This window comes from Ciconia boyciana, chromosome 8 (genome assembly GCF_034638445.1).
Source record: "Ciconia boyciana chromosome 8, ASM3463844v1, whole genome shotgun sequence".
Lineage (NCBI taxonomy): Eukaryota > Metazoa > Chordata > Aves > Ciconiiformes > Ciconiidae > Ciconia > Ciconia boyciana.
The window spans coordinates 15,510,118-15,526,211 of NC_132941.1; the positions used below are offsets into that span (position 1 = coordinate 15,510,118).

A 16,094-nucleotide genomic window follows, 5' to 3' on the forward strand; every position below is an offset into this window, starting at 1 on the left:
GCAGTAAGAAGGCAGCCAAAAGACATAAATAGAGAAAAAAGGCTAGGTTAGGCCAACATTAACAATTATCATGAAAACAAAAATTAATACACAAAGGACTAATATAGTAAGAGGTATGCTTCTGATGGAGAAGTGCTGGACTAGACTAAGACAAAGAGAATCGGGAAGCCAGAAGATATCCTATTTTTCTCCCAACAGTTTCCATATACACATGCAAATATAGACACACAGATACAGAGCTAGGCAACAGCCTGTGAGCACATCCCTCCCTCCATCTTAAATATACAAAGGAGAAAGTGGGGAATTGATGGGTAAATGGACACAAGGCACAGTAGTGCAACACCTACCCATCTGCCTCTTCCCCCATATACACCGTCCTACCCTGCTGCTTCTAAACATCTCCAGTTCAACTGCCTTAAAAAAAGTCCTGATATCTGATATGCAGACCACATTTTCAAGATGTATTTGCACACAATATTTTATGTCTCCTCCTTTGTCCGAATACACAAATGTGTCAGTCGTACAAGGAGCCACAGCATGCACAACTGGATGCACACAAAAGGCAAAAAACTCAAGACTTGAACTCATCTACCAAACAGGATCAAGAATGTATTTCCCTGTCCCAGCTTCTACAAACATGTGCAGTAACAAGTATTTTTGTTTTGTAATGATAACCAGCTTGAGTCGGCATACAATATTCAGCTATGATAATGGTAAAAACACTGTGGAAGCAAGTATAAATACTGAAATACACTTTTTACACAAAACTTATTTCTACTAAACTTTTTCCCAGATGCAAAAAAATCGCAGCTTTGGAAGAGAAGTTTCACAGCAAGAGCTGCTTCTTCCAACACAAGATTGGTTCTTCCCCGCTTCCCACATACCCTCCCTTCATTTGCCACAAAAGTGTGACTCCAGACAGACTGAAAAAAAAAAAAACCAAAAAACCCCCAACATTGGCTTTTCCACAATTGCATCTTTTCCCAAAATAGAAAAACGCTTCTGTTAGCAATGCCGCCTTCATGGAAAATATATAACCAAGGTGCTACTCAAGGCAGGAAAGCTGCCAGAAAACATATTAGCTTAGCTTTAAAAGTGCATTTACTTATTACTAACACAGAATTTGCAAAGAGCCCCTACTATTACCTTTCCCATACAACCATCACAAATGGTAACATGACCCAAAAAAAGTTACTGAAAAAAAAATCAGGAGAAATTAAGTTAACATTTGATCACAACATCTGGATTGTTGTTAAACAAAGGAAGAAAATAATAAAAAAAGGGAAAAAATTAAGAAATGTAACTAGCCCTGTACAGCAAATGTTTTCTTCTGTCCACTCTGAAGTCTCTTTCATGTGCTAATGATGGCATTTTTTTAAACTCTTCCCCTTTGACTTACTCAGACCTTTAAGGACCTCACACATCTAATGGTTCCTCACATTCACCAAGAACAATCAAGAGAGGTCTGGGGGTTGACATGCAGTATGATTAATGGACAATGTTGATTTAATTTCCTATAACAGGAGTTTTCTCTAAGCTTTCTCCAAGGAGCAGTTTCTTTGCAATCCAGGACTTAAGTATTTTACTAATGAAGTCCAATAAATAGCAAATTAAATAATGCTGTCTCCCAGAAACAAATCCTCCCATTTCAGGAAACAAAACAAAAAAAAAAAAACCCCAACAAAACCACACCACAACAAACCAGAAAACCAAGCAACCAAACCCACTGTACTGAAAAAGTTCTGTTTAAACCTAAAAAGAGTTGTATAGCAGGAATGTACACAGTTGTTGGGATTTTTTGGTTTGGCTTGTTTTATTTTGTTGTTTTGTTTAAGAAACTTGAGCAATTATCTGGTCATTCCTGTCATTGTTAACCGTTTGCTCTTTTTTCTCTTTAAACAGGGGTACATATTTACCTTAATTTCCACCTCCAAGAAATCAGTCTTCAGTTACTGGTCACTTTTACATTATAGCTATTAAAAGGTATATTATTACATATTCATTGTAATACTTAGAAACATTTCAAAAGCAACTTTGAGCGTTTTTATTTAAAATAATTTACAACTTTCTTGATGTAAAGAGTGATCAATATATCCTTTTCATGAAGCAAATTTTAACCTTCAGCTCTAGCAAATGAACAATGAAACACTATTTGCATACATCCTAACTGTTACTCAATCAACATGACAATTTCCCAACTGAATTCCCACGCAGGTTTAGCTTTAAATGGTGGAATTTCTACCCTGACAATGCAGAGCAGAGAGCATTTCTTGCAAGATTCTAATTGCTTTCCCACCACTGAAAATTTTACCTTTAAATACTTTGAAGGCGACACATTTAGCTTTACAATAGGCTGGCAAGTTATCTTGCCAGAGTGCAAAAAATCTCCCCCTCCTGTTTCTGAGCACCCTTGATTCCAGTTCTTCGAGTTGTGACACAATTAGTCTGATGTCCTGAGAAAAATGGATGCGTCCAACTCAGTTATGGGAACAGTTGATAAAGAGACAGAAAGTCTCTCAAAAACAGGCAACAACCCTCCATGCTACTGGAGTGGGCCCATGGAACATAATCTCTCTTGTTGCCTTAGTAAAGCCTGTATCTTTATATTGTTACCTTTAAAATTGCTACAAGGCATTGTCCCATGAAATAATGCAACTTCCCTCATCCTGACAGCTCCCACTATCTCTTTAGAGAGCCAGGCTTAACTGGTCTTAGCAGTCTATTTTGGTTTTTGAAGTAAAGTACATTCAATCTTTATTCTGCACTTGGGTATCTCCTCCCTCACCATGTCCTTCCCCTTTAAAGAGCCACTAGCTTGGGAAGTTAAAATGAATTACTGCAAAAGTCAAGGCATGTTTAAATGAGCATGTCAGGACTATTTTCCCAGATAAATGGGTTAAAACTGGAACAGTTCAGAGAGCACATTCAAGAAGGTTACATAAAGATATATTAGGCAATCCTTCCAACGCACAACCTACCTGTTTCTCAAAGATCTTAACCGTCTAGTTAAGAGATGCATTCTTGCTAGGGAGCAAGAATGCATATTTCTGACTCAAGATTAAATGCTTTGCATGTAGACAAATTCATAATTTTCCATGAGTTTTAGAGCCATTTCATGACTCTGCAGTTAATTCAAAGAGAGCCTAGAGATTCCTCTTACTGTCTGTCATATGTAACATTTTAATCAACACCAAAATCAGTTATGCTGCTAATGCAGATGTTACAGATTTCAGTATTCCACCACCTACTGAAGCCGATTACTGGCTAAATCAGTAACCTATTGAGAGGCTTGATGGTGTAATTTAAAATTGACAAATACATTAAACATTAATTAAAGCTTTCCATTACAAATGAACTGTATGAAAATAACATTTACTTTCAAAAAAACAAAAACATGGGGAGAAGTAACTGTGATGTGATTAAAAAAAAGTTATAAATACAATGTCTTTAATAGAAGCAAACTTAAATGCTCTCAGAAAGAAAACATGACAATTTTTTTTTAAGAACAAAAATTAAAGTGAAAATACGTAATTATGATACAAATCTGCAGTAGTGCACAGTGCAAGAGAAATAATTGCAGAACTACACAGGAAGGAAGGCACTACATTTTTACAGATGTGGCACTTGAACTGCATAATAAGTATGCAGCATTAGCAGCTGATAGTTAACTGGCCTCTCCTGAGCAAATCTGCTCAGAACAAGCTGATATTTATCTAGGATTCCCACTCAGTCATGTGTAAGAGTGCTTAAATAAAGCTGAGCCAAAGACACAGTTGTTGTAATGGATGCCATGCCAATAAGCTCCAACAAAGGGCCACATAGTTAAACGTGAGCTTTGGTTTTGCTCAGTAAGAATTCAATTTACAATCTGAGTGAATCAATTTTTCATCTGAACAGAGCAGTTTAGTATTTTTCTTCCATAAGGGAGGCATGAACCAAGTGGGTGAGTCTGTGGTCTGGTCGCCTCATCTCAGTATATTTGCACTGTGCAGCCTCCTGATATTCCCCGCTTACTTGTCCTGGTACACATCAAGCTGCACATGGACCAACCAGTACATAATCAGAAACGCTGCACAAGACAGAGGTTTAATTCCTTCCCTGCCTCTGCCACCCAACCTAGTTCTTGCACAAGCAAGAACAGTAAATCTGAACCTAAAAGGAGCTCTCTGCTACAAACAATCTAGAGAAATTACTAGCACTGACATACATTTGAAACAAAACATGATGCGACAGTTTGTAAATTCCAACGACAAAACAGAACAAAAACCAGTTTGATCTCTATTTACACTTACAACCTGTAAACATGCAATATAGTTCCTTATATAAAAGAGATAAAAGCTTAAAGCAGTTTGCTTTGATATTTTGCAGGTAAAAAGAGTTACAGGGTAATAAAACCCCCTCCCTTCTCTCTTTTAATCTATAAGGGTTTCTCCTACTCCCCTTTTAAATCCTGAAAGAAAAAAAACAAGGAAAAAATGATATGCAGATATGCCACGTCTGCATTTGGAGGACAGGCTCATTTAGAGTGGTGACAGGTCTGCCTTTCATGATGATGAAGTAAGGAATGTGTGTCTTGTTTATTGACGTGTAGTAGAAGTGCACTATCATACTAGGCAAGAGCTCAGATTTGTTAAGTACAAATACACATAAACTGCCATGTCTGCGAAAGAGAAAGACGTCACAGTTAGCTGAGGAAGAGGTTGCTTTTAAACATGCCCAGTCTACTTCTAGGGCTTTTGGGTTTATTACTATGACCAGTTCCTCCTCCTCTCTCTCAGCAAATCCCTTGTTTTAGCTGGTAAGTAGTAGTAGCAAGCCTGTTACACACAATCAGGAGAACTGACAGATAAGAGGTTTAGTTTAAGGATGTAATCAGCATGAGTAAACACTAGACTGACCCAGCTGTAAACAGTGGAAATAAATGATAATATTTGTCCTGGTCACCTACTGAGCTATTAGACAGTTTTCACTATGTAACAATGTAAATATAATGGCTACAGTATATACAGCATACAGTGGTATCATCTGGTTTTCCAAGCAAGAAAACTGAGCTTTCAGTTGATCTTTATTAAGAACTAAAGTAATATCTAATAATTTTTAAACAGAGCTGTAGTTTGTTCAAATCAACATTTCATTAACTGTGAATGTCTGGTCTGATATAAAATACCTCAAACAGAAATAAAGTATATCTGTAATATTGGATTATATTTTATTGAATGGCATTTGAGAACAGTTAACTACGAAATTTTAAAAAAATTTGAGTGTTGAGGGAGAAGAACTGTGTTTCTTTCACATCATTTAATGAAACTGCAGGAATGCCTGGCTCCTTGAATTTGTATGGGAATCCCAAGCTAAATTTTCATAGTAACTTATAACCAAAAAGCAGTATCAATTCCCACATACACAATTTTGGCTATCCCAGAATTTTCAGACACAAGTATGTGAGACTACATTTTGACACCAACAAAACCTGGGATAAAACTGAAATTATAGCCCTAGGTATCAGAAACAACTACATTAACACATGTAATGCTCTTAAAACAGTATTCCTTCTCAATATTAAAGCATTTGCAGATCTTAATGAGAAAGATGTCAAAGCTGACAGAGATGTCTTTTTAAAATGTACATTTTTCTAGCACATCCACTTGCAATATGGTGCAAACAAAACCACTATGTCATATCTGACCATCCTATCAACTGCTTTACAGAACGTCATAAGCACTTTTACAGAATTATTACAAGAGACGCTTGGGTGACATGCATCAGGCAGTTTAATTGGAGAAATTCTTTGCATTGGCTCTTCTTACACACCTTTATTCCATTTCTATAGACTGTAGAATCACCTTGTCATCTTTGCTGCCCTGGACTAAAGCTTAGCTATAATCATGGTTGTAATGAAATATAAATAGTTCCAGAGGAAATTAAACAACTGAAGGCCAAGTCTCTGGGGGAATGCTAAGTGTAGTAGGTAGTTGGCTAATTCTTCAGCACAAGCCCCCTTTTCAGAGGGGAGTGCCATGCAGGGTCACAAAATGTGTCTTTGTGTCATTTAGACTTTGACAAATTCTTCACTTGGAAATTTTGTTCAAGTCAGGACGGGGGGTGGGGGGGGCCCAGGGGTGGAGGTAAATGCACTTATTTCTCCTCTCTGCAACTGGAAAGAGGTAGGACATAGAAGAGCTTTCAGGCAGGTAAGTTTTTCTGATTAAGATCAAACTTTTTGGAGTAAATCGTACAAATGAGTCTGACAGAACCTAATTATTTTTCCAAAAGAACGAGATTGGAGCAGGGGAAAATGCTACCAGGTAATGTAAAACTGAAGTGCCAGGAAAAGCAGCAAGAGATTGTGATGCCCCCCATGTTAAACAGCTTAGATGACCTCAGTCAGCATAGAAGCAGCTTTCCCAGAGGGAGAGCCTGCAGTCTCTCCAAGCCTCAGAGGAATCACCAACCAATTTATTTTTATTTTTTTTAAACCAGATACACTCCATTTCGTGGCCATCAAATCACTTGGCTGCACCCTGTAAGCACCCCAAGCACTGAGGAGCCAGCAGTGTTCCTGGCAGCTGCAGCTCCCAGCACAGGACACTCCACTCTGCAGGCTCTTCTGAGGAGGGGCCTTCACCAGGGAAAGGCCAAGGTATGTGGGCTCCCACGCTCAAGGCGTTTTTCACCAAAGCTAACAGACCAGTTTTTCCATGCCCTAAGGTGTCTGCCTGAAAACGGTTATTTACTGCGATATCATCTTGTATGCAACAGAAACAAAAGAGCACCTAAGGTGTGCACATCTCTGCCACAACCTGCTTGCCTCAGGGTTTTGTGTGCGTTTAGTGAGACCCTACGTTAGCCTTGTCACCGAAATGCAACTTTCTGAAATCCTCACTGTGACTACCATCACTCAAGGTGGTACAGCTCCCAGCCAGCAACTACAAAAGGATGAATTAGCAGAGTGAATTCTTGCTTTACTCCCTCCCTCCAAGCATAGGAGGCATTAATAGCACAAGAACATGTTGCGTTCCCCCATCACCAGTGGCATTCATTTAATTACTAGCATGATAAGAACTGAAAAATAAACGAGTTCAGAGAGGGAGACTTCCAGGCAGCTTGAAGAATAGTGTTCTTGTGTTACAGCATCAGAATTGATCATGCTTTCTTGAGTTTGTCAACCAAGAAACTGAATTTGATTTTATTCTCCCTAGATGTAGGTTCCAGGATGAGATTCCTATCGGCATTACAACCTAGTTATGAAGAGTTCCTGCCTCCAATAAACCAGATAAGGTTCAAGTGGGTTATTCTAAGTCACTGCCCTTCTTGTATAGGTTCTACCTTCCTACCGGTCATATAGCTGCAAACACAGTGAGCTGTGACAGGCAAACAGTCCACCTAGCACCATAGTGAGTACCAACAACATTGAGGCAGAGATGCATATGCACATGGTTAAAATACTCTGAAAAAAATAATTTGAAGACATTCAAAGGGGAACATGAGCTTCTTTGGACACTCCCTTTGTTTTAAATTTCAAGCTTTACCAATCCCTCTCCTGTTGCACAGAGAGAAGGTTCCCAAACAAACTTTTCCACCAATAAAACTCACTTCAACTTCAGAACATACATATTCTGAAACATTAAACAAACAGACCTGTACCAGCAGACTCATCAAGTCTCACAATGAAAGACTTTCTGTTAGGGAAAACTTTCTAGAGCAGGAGGAAGCAAAGGAGGAATTAAAAATAGAGGCAAAAATGCATGGTATGCACCCAAGGGTCTGCTTCTGTGGCAAATTCAAGTGATAATGGAACTTACACTGGACTAGGAAACGGCCTGCTATTGAAAAATAAATGCCAAGACCGTTAACACAAACAAACGTCTATGTGAAACTGCGGATATTTATTTTGAGAATGGCAGCCCTGACTCTGATCAGATCATTTAATTCTGTTTACATGGTGACTATCATGCTAAATAATCCAGTTTAAAAATACACAGAAGTAAATGGGTAGACCTACACTGGAGTAAGAGAGGTCAATTCTCAATAAACAAGGTAGGAAGCAACAAGAGATTAAACATACAGCATAATATTCATGTTGCTATATTTCATGTTCAATCATTGTAACTTATTTTACACTAGCATTGCTGATTCTGCTTTACCTATCACACTCGTCCCTCCGTCAAGAGGCCTGTAGACGTTCGCAAAGCATGGAGGCCTGTAGACGTTCACAAAGCATTTACCGTAGTTGTATCAATGCTATCAACAATCAATGCAATCAACAGTGCTTATAATATCATTGCTAATGTTCTCTTTGATTAGAGAACATTATGAATTCTGATTTTGTGATGCACTTCAATTGCCACAGAGTAAGTGAACTGTCTTCTTTAAATACACACATTTTGCACAATTGGCAGTTGTATCAACATCTGCAATAAGTTCCACAAAGAGATGTACTGACATGCTCCAAATGTCACTAGAAGTCTATCTGCGGTTTGTTAACTACACAAGAGAACAGGGAATGGTAGAGCAGCCTTAGGTCATGACAAACTAAGACATGAAGAGGGAGTGTTTGGAAGCCACATAACTTCAGTGGCAACAGATAATGCATGAGAAACTACTCCATCTTTGCCACTGGGAAGCACCTAAAACTGTTAGCATATTCTTCCAAATGAGGAATAACCTTTTCTTTTGACCATGTTATCCAACATATATGAAACCAAAAATCTTAAAACACACCTTTCACCTTCAGGTTTCACACTCGCAGTATTCTACAAATTACTGTAGCTCATAATGAAGACATTTATTTTAAAGAGGCTGTCAATAAATCAGTAGTTTAGTGTCCTCAGGAGAGGCAAATGGATGACAGAACATTAGTCCTCAAAGCCTCTGTTCAATTCATGAAGATTCAGTTTACCATAGTCACAAAACCTAAAGCGGTGTCTTGCCTTGTTTTATCTCAAATTCTACCAGGTAGGACCACTTCCTAATAAGTAATATTTTAAATTTGAAATGCATGAATAAAATAACCTGGTCCAAATGATTTAGTTTATTCACAAGAAATAAAAAGAAAAGGCAAATCAGTCCCTTCTTAATGCATGGATATTGCTACATTCTTTGTGGGTTTATGCATTGCATATAATTTTACCTGCTATATTCTCCACATGTGCAGCTGCCACAGGCAGAAAAAGGTTGGGTGAGTGCTGTTTTCTAAGAAATAATTCAGCGTGCACAAGTATTTCAAACAGGCAGCTTCTCAATGGGCGAATACAGTAGTCAGACAGGCACTGTCACTATGAGAAGTCTATGTGAACTTTCCAGGCTTCAACATATGTAATCATCTTAGCAGTGGAAAATCATGACCTAATGAAATTTCCTGTGCCAAGTGAGTCTTTTGTAGCTGTAGCAATGAGTGCCTTTTTGTGTAAATGCTACAAAGCAAACAAAAATAAGAAACCAGCAAAGAAACTTAAACAGGAAAACTTCCCATATTTGATATACATGTCAAATAACTCAATACATCCCATTAAATTTTTTTTAAAAAAAAAGACTTCCACTGAAGTTATTTGAAAAAAGGTTAGATCTTCAGTGGATCTAACCTATGGCAGCATAAATTATGCATATGTGAATAATATAAATTATGGCAATCAAATTATATGGAATGTATCATGTTTTGGTCACCATATTTAGATACTTAGAATTATGATAAGGAATAAACACATCACATGCACCATGACTGAATAGTTAACTCAAGCATATGAATTCTTCCATGCCCACACTTCTTGTAATTCAGTTAACAATGCGACCATGTGAAAGCTGTAATTTCCCAAACTCACTTTGCTTTTGTTTTGTTTTCTGTCTACATGCTTACTGGAAAGAAAATCCAATAAACACACAGAGATTATATACATTCTAACATAATTCTGTAAAATAATATTTTAATCTGAGGAGGATTAGTGTACTGAGAAAAATCCATATGATGTGGATCACACAGTTAATAAGTTTGCATGTGTCTGAAATCACTGCTTTATAACTGCATAATGAGAAGACAAAAAAAATGCATTTATGTCCTAGGACACACAGACACCACATCCTTTCAACCCACTGCTCTTTTGTCTCACAGCTCTGTTAAACAGTCAGCTGCTGCCAGATGCTCTGGCTAGAAATGGTCACAGATGGTCAGTTGTCCAGTTAACAGATCAGAACACTCTCCTCAAATCTCCCCTAAAATAGTATCTCAGCTGTATGCAGCAGATGAGAATATCTGAGCATGGTTGAGAGGCCATTTGACCTAGTTAAGACTGCAGGTCAATTTTGATAATTTAGTCAAGATTAATTCTCCACACTACCCCTAAGTAAACTACCTCAACACACTTCAAACACTAAGTGTCAAGTCCTATATTACTTTTGCTGATTACATTATAGATCACATCTTTTTATGAAACAAATTCTCAGTTATATATAAACAGACGCACCTTCTACCTAGGGATAATACCAACACATCTGTACTAATATACATCACAAGAGCTACAGGAGGAAATAGAGATGATCAATGGAAAGACTCCAATGGGACTCAGCAAGCTCTGTGTCCTAATCTTTGTGCTCAGTCCTGCAAATATTTACTAGTACTCCTTAAAAATATTAACAGGACAATAGCATGCACAAGGGCTACTTGCTACTATGGTGAGAAAGCAGTGCTTGTTGTACACTATATCTGTGACAAAGACTACAAACAACAGAGAAATAGGCTAGAAATACCAGAGAAAAATCTTTGGTATTTTGTATTAATCTTTCACTGTTACTAGATCAGGCATAAATACACAAAAGCTGAAAAAAATGAATATAAAAATGAATATTAAAAAGACATGTCATTTACTAGCAGTATTTACTAACTATAAGTTCTGTATCTTGTGATAGGTAGTTGGGTGTCCTTCTTCCAACTTACACAAGATTTACGAGATCTTGTTATCTAAGCGTTGTGCAACATATTTTGGGAGAGGATTAGCATGTCAGCAGCAGCATAACTGTCATATCATAACTGTCATATCCATCAGCAGCATAACTCAAGCTTACAAAGCTTATTGCTGGGAAAAAGATGGCCAAACCTAATGCTGTTGCCTTACAAGTCTAATGATTTAAGCTAAGATGTCCGTTGACTTCGCTGTCTTCCAGAAGTGTTAAGAAATATTTGGTATACTCACCTAAACCACTAACAGTATACTCAAGATCACTGGCATCCAACAGAATTGGTCCATTCTCCTGTTGGCCTTCTTCCTTGTAATACAGCTTGTACCCTTGAATAGTTGCAGTGTCCTCAGAGTCCTGCTGCCACTGTACTGTAATGGTTGTACAGTTCATCGGCTCCAAACGCAGCTCAGGAGACTTTGGTGCTGGTTTTAGAGAAATATATATAATATTCTTATATTCTAGAAACAACTAATTTTCACGCAAAAATCTGGATGCCCATCAGTCCACAGTTCACTCAAGACTTTGATTGTAGCTCATCTATGTACTCACATAATTATTTCTTTATTATGACATCTGACTCCCTATAAGCTAATCTAACAACTTAATTTAGGATAAATCAGAATAGAAACGTTTTTTAAATTCTGCATATTAATTAAATGTACAAGGTAGTTATTTTCAAAGAAAAATTAAAACTCTCCAAAGATAGTTATAAAATTACTTCCTGTTTTAAAGTGAGCCAGAGCAAATGTGATTAACAATAACAACACAGTTCAAGTGCTAATAATTTCCTGTAGTAGGAAAAACTCAATGAAATCCAAAGTGGATGGATGTGGATTACAGCTAAGAAATAAAGTTACAAATTCAAATCTAAATCTTTTTCAAGCCATTCATGCAAAGTTGAATGCTCTTCTGCATGACATTACTAAATAATAATGTAATCCAAAGCTCAATTATAACAACTTAAATTAGACTTCAAATATCAAGTCAATTTGCATATTCAAAATATATGTGCATTTTGTTTCTAATACAGACATACATGCATCAACTCAGATCCTTTAAGTACCTGTACACACTGCTAATATATAATGTCCCAATTTGCAGAAAGGTATTTTACACTGAACAACAATGGAGTTTGGGGTTGTTGGATTTTTTAATTCGAATTATATAAAACAGAAGAAAACTGTGTTATTGGAAACAAGTCTACAAGCTAAAACATTTCTGCAGTTCACAAACATGAATTAAAGTTTCCTGCCACCATGTCCAATATGTGAACATCAACATGTGGAAACAATCAAAGATTGATACCGAAAGAATCGATCAGCTTTTCCTTCCCCTGTCACATATAAGGCCTTTCATAAGACATATTAGTTCCTCTTCAACTTTTGATCCTGAAACTACGTATTAATTGCATTTAATTTATTAAAGGAATCAGAATTTTTTGCAGATTATGCACAGAATCATGGTTAGAACACTATTTTCTAGATCACCAGAACAAGAACATGGAATGGGAAAACCTATTTCACATCCTTGCGCTACCCGTCAGAAAAATTTGTAGCCTTCAGATGAAGCCTGTAATTGACCCCGTCTCTAGGCTGCTGGTAATGTTAAGAATTACCTTTCACACTTGTAGCTTTGGGAGTCCGGTGGGAAGTCCACAAAGATGCCTCTCCCCAGCCAATCCTTGTTGCAGCAGTGATACGAACCAAGTAGACACTGTCAGGCCTCAGGCCTTCGAGGAGATACTCATCTGAAGTCCCTGGAAGCTCCAATACTTGGATTTTGGTCTCTGTGCTAAGGCGGAAAGACAGACGGTACAAGACCACCTGACCTCTCCTGTATTTTGCGGGAATTGGCAGCCAAGAGATGAGAATATCCGTAGGACTCCTGCTTGTCAAACTAATTTCAGGAGCTCTCAAGGGAACTAAAAATGAAAAAGACAAAGCTTTTGAGCTCAGGGAAAAGAGAGATGGAAAATTCTCATCTGACACTTTAGCCTATGATGAGGTGCCAGTAATGTAAGAGTAAACAATCCAATAAGTTTTGTAGATTATTTACTTTAAGGATAACTTGACACTGCTCATACTTCTCACCTTCTGCATGCAGTATAGCCTTAGCAAGATCCTTTCTGTAAGGCCCTCAACATTTTCTTCTCTTACTGCTGCCAGCAGTAATCAAAGGCAATCAGCACCTTACTGTTCTGACAAACTGACTGTGAAGGTTCAATGCAGCAGCTTAAACTGAGAGTCTAAACAACAACTTGTACTGTTGAAGACTCAGTGCATGTTCTCTTCCGCCAACCATGTAATGAGGGTAGTAACTCCTGGCAAAGAGACAGGCAGACAACTGGAACTGGCAATGTTCCACACTGCCAAAGCTTAACCCTGTCAGAATTTATTAATCAGTTCTAATGAACTATACTAAACAGTTTGCTGTTGCCATGATGTTCAGATTAGCTAAATCACTGCACAGAAATAAGTCAGTAGGGTCTTTTATGAAATTCTGATTCTACTAACAAACAAGCACACAGACAAAAAAACGATAATTTTTTTTCAGTATAGCAAATTTTTATTCCAAATTTTCCTTCAAAATTTGCAAAAGATGCAGTGGATGTGCAGTTTGATTCACGTTTCAGATGCCCAAGAGAGAGTCACAGAGACTAAATCCTAGGCTATCATCAAATTCTCAACACTGGGAGAGTTCTTAAAGATCTAGAATAGTTATTTAGGTGATTTAATGAAACATCTTTCAATGTAGAAAAAGACACCATGCAATATACGGAGTTGCCCTGTCAGAATGTTATTTTATTCTCATTCCTTTCATTAGGTGGCTCAGTCTTACGTTGCACGTATCGAGAAGTCTCACTGACATCAATGGAAATTTGGGATCCTCAAGAGCTGTTAGCACTGGATTGCACATTTCTATTCAGTGCAAATAAAAATGTTCATATAAATGATTGGTTTTGTCTTACCATCTTCAAGGGTGTGCTGAGTCACATGATCTGACATCTGACTGGCTCCCAGAGGCATATAAGCTACAATATAGAAGGTGTAGTTGCTGGCTGGTTCCAAGTCATCAATAATGTAATGGGTTGTATCATTTCCAATGACCACTTGGTACTCTTCATTATTTAAACCTGGCATAAAACAAGGGTTAGACAAACAAAAATTCCTGACAATCCCTAAACATCACAGTATCTTGGTTTTAAGATCTTACAAAGTTATTTCATGTTCTTCCCCAGCCTACCTCTATTTTTTCAACCTACTAAGTAAAAGCTCTTTTATGCACAGGAGTAACTGTGTCTTGCTGTAGCGTAGATTATGGTGTTTCAGGATTTTCCTGAATACGGGACGCTGAATGCAATTCTAAACCCTATTTAGAATTAGTCACAACAAACTGTGCCCAATGTACAGTAACACAACAGACAAGCTCTAATAGCCTTATCATTCATACCAAGCTTCTAAATCTATTTGTTTAGAGTCAGGGAGGCTTTTTTCAAAACCTATTTACAGAGCCTTTCTATAGCAGACTGCGAGGAATGTGAGGGCTCCACTCCATCAAAAACAAAACAAACACCACCACCCCCCCAAAGAAACAAACAGAAAGAATTTATTCAGCAAAAGGATCTCATTTTAGCCCTGCAAATTCTATTACATTTGATTGACACGTTTTTTTCTTTAATTTGGAGAAAGGCCAATATGAACAGATCAGAATGAGCTTCAAAAATGTTTAGCTCCTTAGTGAGTTGTTTAAAAAAAAAAAGAAAAAATTCTCAGCAATTCACACTAAAATATGCATAGCAATGCATGCTGCAGTCCTTGTCTTTGTTCGGCTTTATTCCTATAGAGGAAGGCTATAAAGTGGAATAAGTGTGGTGAAAGCTCCTGTGTTAACGAACAATTCACACCAAGTGCATGTCAACTTAATCAAAACTCTGTAAGAGCCAGCTCCTCCTCTTCACAACTGAATTTATAAACAAAACGAAAGGCAAATTCCACCATTAAGTTTTCCCACATTTATGAATTAACTTGATAGCATTTTAATTAGACAAGATTACGAGCATCTCACAACAGACTAGTTAATGGCTTGTTAATTAGGAATTGCAAGGCACGATTTCTGACCTGCTAAACAAGATCCTTGAGCTCAAATTAAAAGGACTTGTCCTCTCATTGAATGGATTGCTAGGCCTCATGCAGAGGCCCTAATGAAACAGCCATAATAGAGAACAAGGCTTGCCTTCCACCACAATCAGTGTTCCCTTTGTGCCTTTTCTAAATCACTAACAAGGAATTAACACAGTCCAACATGCACGCTCATCAGACCCTTATTCTTCTTGCTACTATGACCCCTATTTGAATGTAAAATATTCTGCTTAAAGAAACAAAAAAACAAAAACACAAAAACCCCACCTGTTAGTTTCTTCAACTAACTTGATTAAAACACTAACTTTTTTTTTAAATAGGGAAGTGGACCTGAACCTGTTTTTACAGTGAAACACCAGAATACTCGAGCTGTGAAATTAAACGATGAGTGATGGTATCTTTTGTATTCAAAGCACCTACCACATTGTGAAGTCTACAGAAAAAACTCTACAGAACTGCATATGATTAGTGTATTATCCAGTTTTCCTTTCTGTTTAAAGTTTATGGAATCATAAGCATCAGTACAACTTAGGAGACTTAGCAAGCACTGTTTTTTCTTTTGCAATAAAATGTTCCTTATTCACACTGACAAATGTGGTTCCTAACTAAAACAAGAGAGCAATATATGAACATAAATGTATAAAGTAAAAAGTTACACATGACAAGCTTTAAGCAAATAAGATACACTCTAGTTAAGTCAGATACATCTGAGATAATTTTTAATCTTCATTAGAGTCTGAAACAGGGTGTGAGGGTGGACTGGGGAAAGACAGGCTGAAAGGAATAATGAAAGCAATACATTCATACAAACTATTTACATTAATACATAATTATCCAGAATTCTTACAGAGTAAATAAGGCGTTGACAATGTCAACAGTCTATGTCAGCACCTCTATGGCCTGGTATGGTGTGAATGTCATCAAAAGATTCTCCTTAATATTTAATTTGCATTTCTTTAAATATAGTTGCTTCTAAATTTACATTAGAGAAATGGCTGATGTCAT

At 37.4% G+C, this 16,094-nt stretch overlaps 1 protein-coding gene across 1 annotated transcript in view; it reads right to left on the bottom strand.

The window, feature by feature from the left end:
- PRTG (protogenin) overlaps window positions 1-16,094 on the bottom strand; it is an 86,869-nt gene that overhangs the window by 26,727 nt on the left and 44,048 nt on the right. Inside the window, 3 exon segments of the mRNA XM_072870135.1 lie at window positions 11,184-11,372; window positions 12,566-12,871; window positions 13,919-14,083. Of these exon segments, the coding sequence (XP_072726236.1) occupies window positions 11,184-11,372; window positions 12,566-12,871; window positions 13,919-14,083 (660 nt within the window).